Source organism: Tetrao urogallus (genome assembly GCF_951394365.1).
Source record: "Tetrao urogallus genome assembly, chromosome: 4".
NCBI classification, from domain to species: Eukaryota; Metazoa; Chordata; class Aves; order Galliformes; family Phasianidae; genus Tetrao; species Tetrao urogallus.
Window position 1 is genome coordinate 15,610,126 of NC_136817.1, and position 17,879 is coordinate 15,628,004.

The 17,879-nt window shown below is 40.2% G+C and overlaps 1 protein-coding gene across 1 annotated transcript in view; it reads right to left on the reverse strand.

The window, feature by feature from the left end:
- Positions 1–17,879, reverse strand: part of FAM13A (family with sequence similarity 13 member A) — a gene marked incomplete at both ends in the record, with an annotated part of 113,110 nt that overhangs the window by 62,748 nt on the left and 32,483 nt on the right. Inside the window, one exon of the mRNA XM_079535110.1 lies at positions 6,563–6,735. Coding sequence (XP_079391236.1) covers positions 6,563–6,735 — 173 coding nt within the window. The remainder of the gene's footprint in view (positions 1–6,562; positions 6,736–17,879) is intronic.

Genomic DNA, 17,879 nt, shown 5'->3' on the forward strand with positions numbered 1-17,879 from the left:
AGGGCAACGTGCTGAACAAAGTGTCCACACGCATGATTGTTTGAGCTGAATCGGGAAACTGCAACAGCAAGCAAGCCTGGTTGAGAACTTGCTGACCTCTGTATGCTGATCTTCCTGCAGCCTGCCTGCAGGAAGTAGGCCAAGGTCCCCAGTGGGAAGCAGAACGGGAAGGAGCACCTCAAAGCTTCAGGTGACTGAAAACTGCTTGCTTTGCAAAGCTACCGGAAACGAGGCATGCTGTGATGACCTTCCTTAGCCAAACAATGCACCGGGCACACTAGGAGACAGGCTGAAGAAGCTATAGCAAAGGGAACTGCTCACTCACTGCACTACAAGTATGTAAAGCCACAGTGCACAGGTTCCACCTTTTCCCTAGGTACTAGTAAAAGAGATAGTGACAGGTGTTTTGTTTTTGAAACACAAATACAGAAGACAAAACAATTTCCAAAGCAGGCTTACATTCCTTGTTATCAATGGTGTGTTTTTCCATAAGAGGTCACTGATCTTCTTGTTTGAAGAGGACCTCAAAATTGCCAACCCCTTCTGTACTGCAAGAACCATTAACAGGTACCAGCCTCATGAACTGAAGGGACTTCCTTATCACCACAAAAGCAGATAAGAAAGAACTGAACAAGATGACAAAATAAATAATCCTTCTGGCTGCTAGGGCAACACCTGAGATATGTGAAGGGAGGCTTTTTTTTTTTTTTTTTTTTTTTTTTCCAGGGAGAATTCAGGTTATTCCTCAATAACTGAACTTACAGTAGTCCCTTTCTGGTTTCTAAGGCTGCTGAATGCTGTCCCAGGAAATAGGAAAAGCTAATACACTCTGCTTATCAACTGAAAGAAGTTTTTTTCCCTATATGTTTTATGGCATTTAAGAGCTGCTTTTTATACGGATCAGTGGTCAGGACCTTTGGCTTATGATTCTTGCTGCTTCCAAAATGAACTTCTACTTCTGTAGCAAGGTCAGGGGATCAGATGCAAGATGTTCTCCATCCCACAAACCATTATTTGTCACCAGGTAAATCTTGTATACAGAGGCAGAAATAAAATGACATAAATAGGAAGATACCTAATGGGTAAAGCCTAATCTAAATCAGTAACCTGTGCAGGGTGCAAATACTTGAAAAAGTAAACTGAAATCCACCCAGGTGACTTGCATGGGAAAAAAATCGACATAATTACATGTTCCTGTGTCTGTCATTACACGGACAGCAGAGAAGAACTGAGGAAGAGCTGACACCACACCCTGACTCACCACTCACAGTCACCTACCTTGGAGAGAAACATAAATCACACATCTTTGTGGCTGTGTTTTTAGAAAACTGAAAGCTTTTCTTAACAACTCATTATGTAATACAGTTCCTAGTGCCAGCATCTCACAATGCAAGAAAGAATGGAATTGATTGCACAGGAGGGTGGAGACAAACGTACTTTTAAAGTTAAATGAGTCAGCTTGGAAAAAACTAACTCAACACAACCTAAGGAGAGAAAGGGACAAACAGCACTAAGATCTTACAGTGAAAAAGTCCCCAGTGAGGGTAGAGCAGGGTGCATCAGAGACTGCTGCTAAGCCATCTAGAAAGTAACCGCACTCACCACTTCCCCACCAAACTCTCTCTAGACTTTTGTTCCTTTCCTGAGCAGTTTTCTCGAAGAATCTGGGTCTTTCAGAAGGCAGTCCTGTGTGTCTGTTGGCTGCAATCCTGTATGTATGTAAACCTGGCAGCAAGGCTCCCGAGTGATAAGGCAAATTATTACTTTGGATAGGGACTGAATGTACTGCCATGACAGGCTGCAAAAACCCCAAGCCTAAACAAAAATAGCTAAACAAACACCAGCCCCCCTGCTTGATTTTTTCTGGCAACAACAGGAACCCAAGTTCTTATCACATGCCAGAGAATAATGGTACGTTTTGGCTTGCCTTGGTTTTAAACCGCAGCTGCTAAAAGGAAAGCCAGCAAACAGGGAAAGTGTTTATAGTAAGCACAAACTTCTCAGTGTACAAATACATGTGTTTTCATACCTCAGCTAATTAACAGCTAGAACATGCAGTCTCATAAAGAAGAGGGCACAGCAAGTGTACACAAACCCACCCTTAATTTTAAGGAGGACAACACAGCATGGGATCAATGCATTTGCAGAACACAGGCCAGATATAAGCATCTTTGTGAACAAAAGGTTAATGTAAACATATGTCTCAAAGAATCCGCACATGCTAGTAAGCCAACAAAGGTTATCTGTGCTGGCAAATCTCGTTGCAGCTGTGTCTGCAGTTGCAAACAGGAATTTATGATCTTTGGCACATAAAGAGATGGCTAGAAGGTACTGGAGAAGGCGGATTGTTTACTGAATGGTTGCAGTGGTTGTTCTAGTGCTTCAGCTCCCAGAATCTGCACAGTGTTTTTCACAAAGTTTGTCCGCCATACACACACTGATTTCACAGCACCCGGTGATTACCAGCAAGGTAAGGTATGTGGTAGCACTCCTTAGATCAATTATTACACCTAGGGAGCATGCACAGGGCCCAACAACGTGACAAACAGCAAGGTACCCTCCCACAGAGAAATCCTCCTTGAAAACAGTACCAGGCCTGCTCCATTACGTGCAAGAACGCCAGTATGTAGCAAAGCCCATTTTACCACCCCTTCTGTGGCAAAAATATTAGGGCAATGAAGACAAAAGTCTGTAGACAGCAAGCGCCTGTCACTTCTGAGCCAGCACTGGGAAAGCCATTTCAGCTTGCCATCAGCAATCTCTTGCCTTGCACTTGGTCTGCAGGAAGCCTCCTGCCTAAAAGCTTTCACTATTCTTTGCTGTTAAATGAATTGTAGCATGAAAGGCTAAGAGCACTGTTTGTAAGAGGCCCTCCTACCTTTGTATTCACTTAAATCTTAATATATCCTGAAATAAAATACATTTGAACTTCTTACTCAAAGTACTGAAGTTTTAGCACCTCTAGGCACACAGAATCATAAAATCATCATAGAATGACTTGGGTTGGAAGGACTTCAAGGATCATCAAGCTCCAACCCTCCTGCCACATGCAGGGCCACCAACCTCCCCATTTAATACTGGACCAGGCTGCCCAGGACCCCATACAACCTGGCTTTTAACACCTCCAGGGATGGAGCACCCACAACCTCTCTGGGCAGCCTGTTCCAGTACCTTACCACTGTCTTGGTGAAGAACTACCCCCTCATTATCGAACTTAAATCTTCCCTCCTTTAACTTAAAACCATTTCTCTTTGTCCTGCCATTATCTACCCTTGTAAAAAGTTGACTCCCCTCCTGTTCATAGGCTCCCTTTAGGTACTGAAAGGCTGCAATGAGGTCAGCCCACAGCCTTCCCTCCTCCAGGCTGAACAAGACCAGCTCCCTCAGCCTGTCTTCATAGGAGAGGTGCTCCAGCCCTTCAATCATCTTAGTAGCTCTCCTCTGGACCTTCTCTAACAGCACCCTGTCTTTGTGGTACTGGGGGCCCGAGACCTGGACACAGTACTCCAGCTGGGGCCTCATGAGGATAGAGTAGAGAGAGACAATCACCTCCCTGTCCCTGCTGGCCACCCCTCTTCTGATGGAGCCCATGATATCATTTGCTTTCCTAGCTGGAAGAGCACACTGCTGGCTCATGTTAAGCTTCTCATTCCCCAGGACTCCTAGGTCCTTCTCTGCAGGGCTGCTCTCAAGGATTGCTCCTCCCAGTATGTCCCTCCTATCCCTTCTTATTTTCTTCCCTTAATCTTCTGGGATTTCCTCTAAGACTGTCTCCAAGTTTTTGCTACTACATAATTAGCCGTTTCCGCTTCGCACACAGCTATAATAATGTAATTCTCAAGAGATCACATGCATCATGTTTTAGTGGGGATTATGGGTACATACAATTACTCTACCTATTCTGCTCAAAAAGCAAACAAACTCAAAACAAAAAACCAACATACCAATTTTATAATATTTTCTTAAGATCAAGTAATAAGCAGGAGACAGATCTTATGATTTAGAACACGACTGCAACTGATATTTCTCATATTTCAAATGACAACAGCATTATCAAAAATTTCTGCAGTGAGGAATATCATGCCTGTAAAGAGGCATAATGCATCTCTTTCAACATTAATACAAAGATAAGCCATTCTAGAAGATATAGTCGCAACTGTAGCTGCTACTTACTATACAGAACACCTTTCTAAGGTCAGCTGTATAAAACACATGCAGAGAGACATTATAAATAGTATTAAACATTACTAAACAACTCGAACTCTCATTTTCTCCCGGTATACCTATTCCCTAATGTCAAATGAAAGTGACTGAAAATGACAGACCTGTTACAGTTATTGCTGGGGAGGGCCTTACAGGCCTGTGCGTGGTTGGTTCCTTACTTTTAGCAGGCTCACGGGTGTAAAGGTAGAGTTCTGCATCTACTGTTCTATTGTAACCCTTCATCCCCTTCTAACCCACCCATATCACGGTATCTGAGCTCAGAACAGGAACAAACCACAAGCATTTTCATGAAACAGCAAAAGATTATCATTGCCAAGAACAACCTTTATTCATTTCTAACAAAGATCGTACGATAACTGAGCAGATACAGTCATTTCACTAAAACGTATCTGATAATTACATATAATTACACAATGATAACATTTATTTAAGAACTGCTAGTACCTTGTGACAGAACCCCCCCAAGACTAGCAGTATGTTTGCAAAGCACTTTATAGTTTAGATCAGATGTCAGAGTCCTTCTGCTGAAATGGTGAAAACTAATGTAGCTTTGCACTGAAACATAACTAGATAATATCATACAGTAGCTTAGATTTCACAGGAGAGGCACAAGACTGCCAAAAGCACATTTAAAACCACTCCTCGTGTATTATTGCATTACATTTGCTCCAGGGAATCAAGGTTTTGGATGCACAGACATCTTGGGCCCCCCCCCAGTTCTGTTAGAGACCTCTCGCCACTCTTCCTCATAGGGGTGGAGTGATTAAGGGCCTCCTCCTCTGCAGCTTGTCCTATTCCATAACTTACTGTCCTAGACTTGGATAGATAACAGCAAGCACTACCTATTTCAGCAGTAGCAGCAGATCACTGAGAGAAAAGTACTAGAAGCTAACAGCAGTGCAGATACAAACTCAACCCAGTTAGATAAACACACAACCGTGATACGGGACAGGGATACCACACTGTCCTTGAACAACATGGGATTACAAGACAATTACTTTCTACAGCTTATTGATCTCCCAGGTAGAATTAGAGATCCAGATATCTTTCATTCTGAGGACCGAGCACAGAAACCGTCAGCTTTTGCCTACTTAAAAGATATTCCATTTGGTAGTTGATGTCCCGTGCCAGTATCAGTCCAACTATCCCCAACTTCAGCAGTACACTTCTAAGGAGGAATATCTGACAGGAAAGTATGAATTATTACAATGAACCACCTCCTTCGGCAAGCATTCAACTGAAAGAATCGCACTTTTTTGAGACACTTCAAGAAGTCATCAATACTTTCCTAAACATGAGACTCAGCAGTCTTTTGTTTCACCTCTCCAGTGCTTCATTTCCCTTTACACCTCACAATACACAGTGGAGTGCTGAGAATTGCACACCATCTCCTGCTTACTTAGTGAAGCCACTCAGTTACGTGTCTGGCAGCACTGTGACTGCTTTGTGCTCTGCCCTGGTATGCAGAGACACCGCGGTGTCATGTTTCATGACACGTACATAACTCTACTTCCCACATTAGGCCAACCTCATATTTCAGCAGCATACAGCAATTTCCCACAGTAACATGAATCCTTGATGTTCTACACTAGACACAAGAGGAAAGGGAATTAAATACTCAATTCATTACCCCGAGAACAATGAAAAGATACTGGTTAAGTCTGATGTTCAGAAAAGAATTTCACAAGAAATCTAATTGTCAGTCACCTGTTCACCTCATTGCCAAAATGTCATCAATCGAAACTGATCATGATATGTTACACAGACTTTGAAAGACATTTTTAGACAGAATAGATGCTCTATAGACACACTTCTATTTTCTGTCCTGTCTGAACAACTCCAGTACATCTAGAACACCATTCTTGTTAGCAAGATAAGCCCCTCTAAAACCCCTTCCCTTCTTGGATTGAAAACGGGAACAAATTCAGCTTTCTGCTAAGACTTAAACCAGGCAGATCAAACACATTTAAGTGCTGATAGAAGACATCTATGTTTTGGTTGGATCTTGTGCCATTCTAGTATCTGACTGGATCTTCAGTGCCATTTCTAGTATCTGACTTTAGTATGTCCTACCCTCCTTCACTAATCAGGTCACCTGCATACGAATGTAAATCTATATTTAAAAGGCAAAAAAGCGTACACTCAGCTTTATAAGACACCTGGTGGAATGTGTACTTCCACAGAGACACACATATTAGTTTGCCTTACACCACACCATGCTGACTTTATGTGCATCAATGGAAAAAAGCGTGTTCAAAACTCTCAGAGCTGGAGGTGCAGCTGCAGAATAAGTAAGGAAACAAATACAAAGCCAAAAAAAAAAAAAAATAGCACTAACCTGAAGAAAAATGCACCACTGTTAACAAAGGAGATTTCATCTGTTAAATCCATCTCCTTCAAACTTGAACTACTGTCTGTTAATCGGAGGCTGACCTGAGGTGTTCCAACTGACAAGCCTGGTTGTGGCACTAGGTGTGTTCGACTGGATCCTTCCCTTGTGGACTTTTTCACCTACAGAAGCAAAGAAAGAGAAAATTGAAACAGAGCAGCCTCTGTAGATAAGCTCTAACAGGAAGATAATCCCTACTGGTGTGCAAACAGCAAATAAGACAAGTTACAAACCAATGATATTAAATGCACATAAATCAAAAGTTCTGCTTGTTTAAAGACTATCTAAAGAAAAATAAATACATGCCTATTGAAAGAATAAGAGTAAAGGTGAAATAAAGTAAAGGAAGGCAAGTAAAGTTGTTTCCTGTATCACAGAATATGAACTAGAAATACTCTCATTGTATCTTCATCACTTGACACCAACTAGATAAACAGAAGGTAAAATAATCTTAAGACGTCTTCCCATTTTAAAAAGGAAGTTGATACTAATACTTCAGAGGAGAATTTCTGAAGAAGTGGACTTCATATGTTGATCTTTGTGGATGCTGCCAGAACATGGCATTTATAGCTGGGCTTCCTATATTTAAGATGAAGTTCCCAAGCATTGGGCCAGAGCTCTTCCCTCCCAGTGGAAGTGTGCAAAACCAGAAAGCAGATGGTGCTGCATTTTCCAGTATCAGCAGCAGAAAGAGGGCATGTAGGGGAGGAGAACAAATACAGCAATCTGCCCCTAATACACTGTTCCAGCTTTTGGCACTCTGTGGTTTTGGGCTTTCTTTATTGGAAGTTGAGCCTGGTTTACTGTGTTTAACAGTCAACAGTGGACAGATCCTTTGTGATTATGTCCAAATTTCCCCAGGTCCACTTACGTCTTCAGCCTATGCAGGATCCTCATCTGGGAGTTTCACATCTTAATACATTGATTAATAATGAAAAAACAAACAAAAAACCACAAACTACTTTATTTCACATAGAACTGAAGTGCTGCGGAAAGATTATGTTTCTATGAGAATTTGAAAACACTACTCCAAACCCACATTCTTCATATGATTTTTGACTTAAAAAAAACCAACCCTATCACTACTCCATTAGTAGTCTAATCAGACTAATCAGTTTATATACTTTCTCACTTCACAGAAGTCATACTGATGCCTTTGATCCATTATGCTGCTTTTCTCTACACATTTTCATTTTGGCTAAATCCTTTTTGAAAAGAGGTTTCCAGACCTGAATTTTATCTATAGATAAATCACAGATTTATTTATTTTATTGCAATGCATCTTTTTTTCCTTTCATTACTATTGACTGAGCTTTGTGAAGTTTCCATAGCATCAAGCGCTCTTTTCTGAAAAAAATAATCAATTTGGGGCTCATCAGTATGTACATCGATATAATTTTTGGGTTTTAAGACAGCAGTTAGCATCTAGTGATGGAAATTCACTCATTTTTTCATCTAACATGGGGTACCTTAAAATTCCTCCATAAGTTCCTGTAGTCAGCTCTAAATTTCCCCTGCTTTGAATAATTTTCTGTTATCAGCATATTCAGCCACTTTTTGGCTCACTGCTAGAAAGGTTGAAAAGTAAAAATTCCATCAAATATCCTCGAGCAACTTCACAGACAATCCCTCTCTGCTGAGAGACCGTTTATTTTTATTGCTTTCTAATTATTAATCTGTAAGACTTTCCCTCCAACAGCATGAGAACTCTGCTTCTTTAAATGCCTTTGATAATCTTATCAAAACCTTTGGAAAGATAGCATTATACAGGCTGCACTTAAACACACGCTTACTGCTTTCTATGTGACAATTTTTTTTTTTTTCCCTCTGAACAAGTAATGCTGGTGCCTTCTGATACCTATAATTACCCATTTGTGTATTAATTGCTTTGCAGTTTCTACAAATCTGGATAGTAATCAAGTCTTTTTGGAACATTCTTGAACCCTTTGCGTTACAACCTTACCATAAGATTTTTTTTTAGAAATCTGTTTTCTGTCAATAATCTACCACCCTGTTGCCTGTATTGGTCACTGGCTGATGACACCACAGTAAGTGGATGCACAGCTTGCAGATGCCAGGCTGTGACTCTCAACTGCAAGCAAAAGGGATGCTGTGGTTTAAGAGTGGGAGACAATGTCATGGAGCAAAAGAGGCAAACTGAGGCTACCAAACTGGTCATGCTGACCATGGGCCAGCAGTGTGCCATAATAAAGCAATCCATGATCAGCAAGATGGGGAGCTGCTGAAAAGCAGAGGGTCCTAAGACAGGGCACAAGAGAAACCACACTGTGCCCCGGCTATGAGCAAGCAGAGCAGAGAAAGAACTAATCCTGCACTACCCTTTTAGTACCACTGCAGTAAATATGTGGATGTAAGCAAAAGAGACAACTTCTACAACATATCATATGTGACAGCTCTGACTGAAGACTGGAAGGCAGCAGAAAGCCAGCCACTCCCCCATGAGCATACCATATATGCATACTGATTTCAGCAACACAGTTAAGAATGCTAAATGATTTTGCTACCAGGTATTGTATTTATACCCAGCAACAAGTGCTAGGAAACTGGTAACATCTACCAAACAGCATGAATCAACTTCCCTCCCTGCAAACTCTTCATTTCTTTTGAACTATGCACTGATTTACTCACACTGGGGAATTCCACAAACACACAAAACTATTTACTATTCCAGTGCTCTGAAAAAAATAGTTTTGGTAGAGTCTTCAATTCTGCTCACCTTCCAGCAGAAAAGACAATTTGGATACAAGCACTTCCTCAAGAAGACACGTCAATCACATACAAGATCTGCAGGAAAATTCTGCTTGAAAGATTAGATTCAAATTTAAGACCTCCACTGTGTTTCTAGGGCACACCAAAATAAGAAGTGGAAGGAAACACTATTTCTGTTCTCCATTCCAGATGACCTATAAGCTAGTATTTTGCAAGTCTTGGCTTACAAAATTATAGCACTGTAGTTACGTGCCTAGCAATATATCCTACAGGTAATCATAGAATCACAGAATGGCCTGGATTGATAAGGACCTCAAAGATCATCTAGTTTCAACCCCCCTGCTATGTGCAGTCTTGCTAATCACTAGACCAGGCTGCCCAGAGCCACATCCAGCCAGTCCTTGAATGCCTCCAGGGATGGGGCTTCCATAACGTCTCTGAGCAGCCTGTTCCAGTGCATCACCACCCTCTGAGTGAAAGTGATACTTTACATCTGAACTACAGTTACATATACTTCCTTTCTGTGCAAAATCGTTTTCAGTTGCATCAATATAAAAATTCATGCAGAAGAAATAATTGAACAGAGTTATTCAGCCTATGTATTAAAAGTTAAATAAATAAAATAAATGAAATTAAATAATATCTGTAAGCTATGTCTTGAATGCTTATTAACAACAAGTAAGAATGTTCACTACCTCATGCTTATTTTTGGTGAGACTGTGAAAAAGCTGCCTACACAGCTACAGTGATGATGGAGCTTCATCATCACTGTGTGTGCCATGAAGATGAAGACTTGTTCATTGTCAAAGACTTCTGTAATCTGCGTTCCTAACAAAACAGATTAAAGAACTACACACAGAAGTAACCTAAATTGGCTTTCTGGATGCCAGAGCTCTCAAGAAAATATTTTGTTAGATTTGTGTGCATGCACGCTGTGGCATAAGCAGATGCTTCATGCAGTGAAGTTTCAGAAGATAATACCTTACAAACTGAGAACAGTATCATGCAGAACAACACTCTAAACTATTAATGATAAAAATAATACTGGATTGTAGTTGTAATATTGGTTGTTAGACACCAGAAAAAAAGATCAGTACTGCATAAAGGATCTTGTACTTTTCTGCAACACGCTCTTTTCATGATCAGCCTGAGGTGCAACATCACAGGCTGAGTGATGCTGAAGATAACCAAGGAAAACCTCCTCCCAACAACTACTACAAAACACTTATAAGTATGTAACAAGTTCAAGAACTAGGTTTTTTTTCCTGTTTGTTTGTTCTAAATACTATGTAAATATTTGAAATACTATGTAAAAACCTGTTAGATTTTGAAACAGAATATTACAAAATGTACAAGCCTCTGTAGGAGATTCATAATTACCTGTGCCCATTCAGTGATCAAGAAAATTCAAAAGAGATAAATAAAGGTTGTGTGTGGAAGGACCCCACTGCTGCCCAGGTAAGGGCTATCCTTAACTACAAGGCAGTTGTTTTCATGTTTTCAGCTTCTGTTCTAAAAATATAAACAAACAAAAAAAAAAAGAGCCACTGCTTATTCTTTCAGATATCAACTTCTGCAGCAGTTGTTTTGCCTCCCTCAGGATGACTTCTGGAAAATGTCATGCTTCTACTTTTAGCTCACAGCCCTTCACTTTCGATTTATGATGCTTTTAGTTGTTCGGATTTTTTTTCCTTCTTCAGATTTAATACCATATAATCAAGCAAATATTAATCTGACTGCATTGTTTATCTGCCTGGTCATGAGTACGAAGTCTCATCAGCCTTAATGAACTGGCCAGTGGGGCAGAGTGCACCCTCAGCAAGCTTGCAGGTGACACAAATCTGGAAGGAGTGGGTGGTAAGCCAAGGGGTGATGCTACCACCCAGAGGGACCTGACAAGCTGGAGAGGTGCGTTGACCCGAGTCCAATGGAGTTCAACACAGAAAAGTACCAAGCCCTACTCGGGTGCCTCTGCTTCAGCAGGGATTGGACAAGATGAACCCCCAGGGTCCCTTCCTACCTCAGTCTGTGATTTTGTAACCTCGCCTATGACATTCACATCTATCCAGCAAATCAACAGATCATATGAATTACTGCATAACATGCTGTGGCATGTTTTAAAGGAGCATTCTGTTCCAGACAAAATATAACTGGGCTAGTTTGTGAAGGAGAAACCAGTAAATCTTTGAAAATACATAACAAGCTTCACCTCCCAATTCATAGTCTTAGACTTGGGAGCAAAAAGCAAATCATCTGATACTTGTCTCCTGAAATCTTTTAAACTGGGGAAATTCAGCCTCAAACTCAATATGGCAGAGATGAGATTCAGCCTGAGCCTCAACCAGGTTGGTTGAGCCAACAGCCCTGGCCATATGCTGAAGTCTGCTACTTTGTCATTTAAAATATGCCTTCGTTCTCAGCTAAATGCAAGTAAACACTGGGTGCTACTCGTGATCAAAGGGATCATCTAAATAAAGGGCAATCAAAATACCAGAGAGCAGATAACTACATGGAGCTGTGTTACACCACACACCCCGCAGTGGCTTTTAACATTTGCTGTCTCAGACAGTTCAGATGCAAGGAGCTGCACTCGTAGTTCTAATAGAGACCAGTCAGTTTCATGACCAGTACAAACATTCGTCACGGTGGATATTAAAGAAAAGGCAATAAAATCTCTCCCCTAGAGGCTTAAACTGACCAGTCCAGGTGGCATCATCTCACATACACCACTAAGTTTTTTCTTGACTTATGGATGCATCATCAAGCTTTGAGGTGTCAGAAATTACTGGGTTCAAAGATAAGTGTACCACATATTCTAGAGCTCCGATGCGGCACGATGACTATTATTCACCAGTTCCTGAAGGACAGGGATTGCTCCACAATCTCTACACTGGAGAGTTCTAAGCACTTGCACCGAAGATGGAGTGAAGATACACCTCCTTAGCACAGGTGGTCCTGCTCTGAGTACTTCACTCACCTTCTCAAGGAGGAAAAAGAAAAGCTTCAAATCTTCCAATTCATACCTACTTAGATAAATACTTAGGAAGTGTATACATAGAACCTTTGGAAGAAGCTAGTTGTGAGTTTTTATTTAAAATTCAGAATTTAAAGGATGATGAAGATACTCCCATAAGGTTATCATAAAAACAGCCACCACCAAAATGAAAAACCAGGAGGTATTTAAAATATATATACCACATTCCTTCAATAACTCTGCAGGGTTTTTTCTTTTTTTTGTTTTTCTGGTCAAAAGAAAAAATATCAGTCAAAAAGCTCACTTAATGAACAATTGGCACTCTTAAAATCAGAGAGTTTTCTATCAAAGCACGTGAGTCCCTTTCATCCTATGAAGGGCCCTATCAGTCTAGAGCCCTTTCAGCTTACACAATGTGTTTATCAATCAACACAACTGTTCTGCTGAATAGAAAAAGGCACATTACTTTGCAAAAAGCCAGGCATGGCTAAGTGATACAGAGACATTTAGAGTGTTGTTTTCTTTTTCACTCTAGTGTAAACCTGGTTGCTTTTCCACAGCTAGCTATCAACACATACCTTACATTTTTATCTTTTGTCACTAACTGCTTCGTGAGCAAATGAGAAAGGGAGACCGTTATCCAGATCTAAGTCTCGTTTGACAACTAACTCCTACGGAACCTGATTTAGCCAATTCTGTCAAGTCAAATAATCAGGGAATGAGTCACCCGCTGAAGTTACCCAGGCATCATATTTGGCCACTGATAGCTCTTGAAACAAATTTATCCTATTTAAAACATCAACCATTTCAATGGGACTTCTCATCATGCACGCATAGCTGTAAGCTCTCTGCCAGGGTTACATAACTGTATCTACAGAGACAATGAATTATATCAGGCCTTGCCCGGAGATAAACAATATTGCTGAAGGCTTTTGTCAGCCTAAATTGTCCCAAACAACAAGGTGCTGTCTCTTCTGAGACAGCAAAGCTCTTCAAGTCATTAAGCAAAGATTCAAGTAATCTGCCCTTTTGTGGTTCTCCAAAGCTTCACAGCCTATGAGATCTGGCATGACAGCTTCATTAAACACTATTTCTGGAGATAAGCAAAACCCACCTAGGCACTTTCCTGTGTAACCTACTCTAGGGAAATTCCTTTAGAAGAGGTGTGGAACTGGATGATCTCCAGAGGTCCCCTTCAATGCATATGATTTCATAACCGTGTGTGTGATTGTAATAAGAGACAGCTGAGATGAATTTGCACGAATGAATCTCTTGCAGCTCAGAGGACTGTACATCTGCCAGGTGCACAGGGCTTCCAGAGGCAGGGATAATTCTGCAGTGACATTTTCCAGTTACATTCCCCTTACGCTTTCTATAATATACTCTCGCTTTCTATTCCTATCCACTAAATGAGGGCCTGATTCATCATGCCACTGATGATGGCACAGAATTTCTGTGTATGAGTGCCCCTTGCTGTCTGACTAATGTGTGCTACACTAGCAGGGACTAAGATGTCAGAGAAGCTGCAAAACATCATAATCTAAACATACCTGAACCACAGTGACATTCTTTTCCGTAATGGTCGAACTCAAGTCATTAAGTCTGGAAGGAACTTAAAGCAAGCAAACTGTCATCTTTAGTAAGACTGCTGTATATGTTAAAAATTGGCTTGCGCTCAAACACTTGCTGAACCATGAATTCAATTCAGAATGCAATAACTTGTTAAAAAGTAATAAAAACTGTTGATTGGTCACTTCACCTGACATCTATGATATTGAATTTAAAACTATGTATTCATAATACAGTTGACGAGTTCCTCTGAAAGATAACATGCTTTATCATCCTGAATTACTGACTTTGGGAGACAAAGACAATAGCTCTGTAGTTCTTGCCAGCTTTAGCACAGATAGCAGAAGCAGAAACACATACATGCAAAATCTAGTCACCAATTCTCTGCCATACCCAGATTCAAGTCTTGAATTCTTGACTAACTGCCACACTGAAATCATAAAGTCATAATCAATGCAGTCATCCTTACAATCTGTGCAGCTGCCACTGCCAAATTTGGATTTCTCTTAATCTACTTGTATTTTTAGGTATTAGATCACTAAAACACCTCCTCTGTACTCCGCCCCACTCGGATAACAAAGTATTAAATTTGACGTGATGTGTGAAGCTTTAAAGTTCAACCAAATTTTGATGATTTATTCGAATTTCTCCATCTTACTCTTAATAATGATAAGACCTTTTGTAATCCAAGAGCTAAGCATAATTTTCCTTTACACCATAATGCCACAGCTTCCATATCTGAAAAGAGCTTCTGCACACAGTAGAACTGCTTAAATATTTAAAAGCCAACACACATAAATTGCACAATTCTCAGAAAACCTATGAAATTCAGGCACAATTATGTTGATTTCTGGCTCCAGAATTAATGAACGCGTGAATCCCCAAAATTTTGTCTCAGTAAACTTTCTCGAAGTTTAAGTCTCATCTCTTTTATAGACCCGTTAAAGCAAGGGAAAATCACATTGAATGTGAATAACTTCTGTCAAGACAATTTTATTATTTGTAACTGCCATACAGAATTTTTTCTGTCTTCAATGAAGTATTAAATTATAGCAGCAAATTAATTACCAACAGTATTGCAAATAAGCAATCCATAATAAATTTACTATCTCTAACTGAACCTGATCCATAGAGCAGCAGGTACTTCCTTTATTTAATAGGTTAGATTCTGGGGAGATTTTTCATAGAGATAGTAGTGGTTTTCCTCAATTACTTCTCTACCAAAACAATTTCCTCAAAGCCTAAGAAACTTTATCAGTATAAAAGTCTGAAGAAAAAGAAATCTGCACAATATTGTTGATTCTGGTCAAAAGCCACATGAAAGCACTTCAAAAGATTGGTCCTGTGGTTTAGCAGACCTGTTTAAACCATGACATCTCAGTGAATGTACTTGAGCTTGCTACTCACTTTGTAACAGTAGGTGAGAATGGATCCACATAATGGAATCAGTTGCAGCTTTGCTCATCTCCACACTTGTCTGGGGGTAATGAGGCATCCCAGATTCAGCAAATTTTGGATACATTACTGAAATTCCTGTATTAAATTTAAGGCAACACCAAGCAAGACTGCTGCAGTGCCTGTCCCATGGTCTGCATACTGTTACCCTGGCCTCCTGCTGCGTTCACTGGAAAAATCTTTCATCAAATTTATCTTCTCAGACTCACTTCTCAAACAGAATCAAACTATCCTACTTAATGAATCCCCTAAAATCGTAAAGCAAAGAAAGGGAGAACTCCTATCCATATGTTCACTATATCTTCATTTCCCAAGATTTATTCTGGTTACCTGTGTTTCCATACTTACTTATTTAGGCAGTTACCATCCTAGTTTGAACAGCATATGACTGACAAGACCAGATTATTGACAAGTGTACACTCTCTATCAGAGTTCAGTACCAAGCCTATTTTTTTTCCTCTTTAGCTCTATTCTGTAAATGATATCACCAAATTTACCAAATCATTTCACTATCAGTGAAATAGGCCTTTTATTCTAACTACAGTGCTGTATGATTTGGAGAAAAAAAAAATCCTACAGAAAATGCTTTGATAGCAAATTGACCACTGATTACAAACTGGGACAACACCCACAATACTGATATTTTCGTCTGCACAGCTGACAGTTCCAAATACCAGTCCTCTCGAGTAAGTGCTCTGTGAAAAATAACTGACGCTGGTGCTCAAGTCTAGATGAACAGTAGAAACATATAATGTATAATGCTAACAAATGTATAAGTCTGGCTTTACATACTCTTGAAAGGCACTGACAAACTTATTTTTTAATTCCAGGAACGTCAGACTCCTTTATCTCAACTGCTGTATTTACACTTTCGGGCAATTCATCAAGATGGTTATGCTTCTATGCTTGGGAACCCATATGTGCACACGTGAACAACATCCAGTACAAAGCAGAGACAAATCAGCATCACAAGTACAAACAGCGAATGGACTATAAGCACTATTTACCTTTTTTTCCTTTGCATTTCTGTTTCATATACTGAGACTGAAAAGGTGGATTTACCATTGCTCGGCCACAGAAGTAAATGAACATTTCTTAGAGTCTTTGCTCCACACTGGTGGTTACTCTTCAACCTCAGTATTTTTAAGCAGCATCAAGCATAACAGACTGCGGCTGATGAAAGACCACACACTCTGTCACTGCAAATTACCAAGTGAAGCTTTACTGATGAGTCCCCATGTTTCATTCATACAGCAGACATCTCATATCGATGACAAATTCTGTCACAGGCTTGGTCAAATTCAATTGGACTCTATGAGAGCCAAGAATTGGCTTAATCCTCTTCTAGGTATACTTACATGGGGACAACAGGACAGGCTAGCCATTACTGCTGAAGTGTTAGTCTGCATCATTTCTACCTACCCATACCTCTTAGCCATAGTCAAGCGTACCTCTACAGCAGCACTGAGTACGACCACCTGAGAAACTAAGCCTCAGTTGCTACACTGAATGTAGAATCTATGCCTCCCAACAGAGAGCAAGCATTCTCTAAGAATTCATTACCAAATCAGGTGTTCTCACCTGACCACAGAGACAATGGTTCCTCTGGTGGGTAACTTCTACCTTCCATTCATTTGGTTTCTGTGGAGTGTATATGCATGAACAGAAACAGACTAAGAAGCATAAATATGGCCAGGTGATGACAGCCAGAGGAGAGATGCAGGAACGAACTTAAAAGGCTATGGATAATGATTTCTGTTTCCAGCTTCTCACGGAGCAGACTATCTGCTGATGTCTGTATCCAGTTGTCCATTCAGAACAATAGTGATAGCAACAAAAATTATGGTAAATTATTGTAGTTTTCAGAAGACATAATTTGATATTTCAATATACTCTGCCTCCAGTAAAAAAATTTTTAAAAGAAATCTGCAAATATCAGCTGTGATGTTAAAAAGTAAATGTTAATACGATCATCAAAAGCCAGGGAACTGAGGTAAGTCAGCACAGAGGCCATCACATTCCTCCATCCTTCCTAACTGTTTGAGATGTAAACACATATGTGTTTGCCAAAGGATTTCTACATTAGAAAAGTGTGAAGCTGTGCCAAAATTCAAAGCTGTTCTATTGAAGTCCATGTAAGTAGGTTGGAAAGACTCAAACAGTCGAGAAACCTGTCTTTCTCCATGTATGGTACTCCTCCTGTTCACAGTTTGACAATGAATTACACAGTAGTGAAAGAATTTCCTGCCTAAAAGACAGTGTTGGCACCATCCTGGACTGCACTATATCCCCTGGAGTGCAGATAGATCCTTCAAGGAAATCAAGTTGGTTTTATACCCGTATTTCTCCTGGCTCACAATATCATATGGCCAACTCTTCAGCAAAAGAACCTGAAGAAATTAAAAGAAAAAAAAAAAAAAACAAACCAAGAAAACAACCTTCAAAGGTTTAAGTCAGCTACTCAGCCTTCAGGCACTTCTGCTTCCCAGTAATAAAGAATATTGTTTACAAACTCTGGATAAAAAAAAGCAGGTTCAG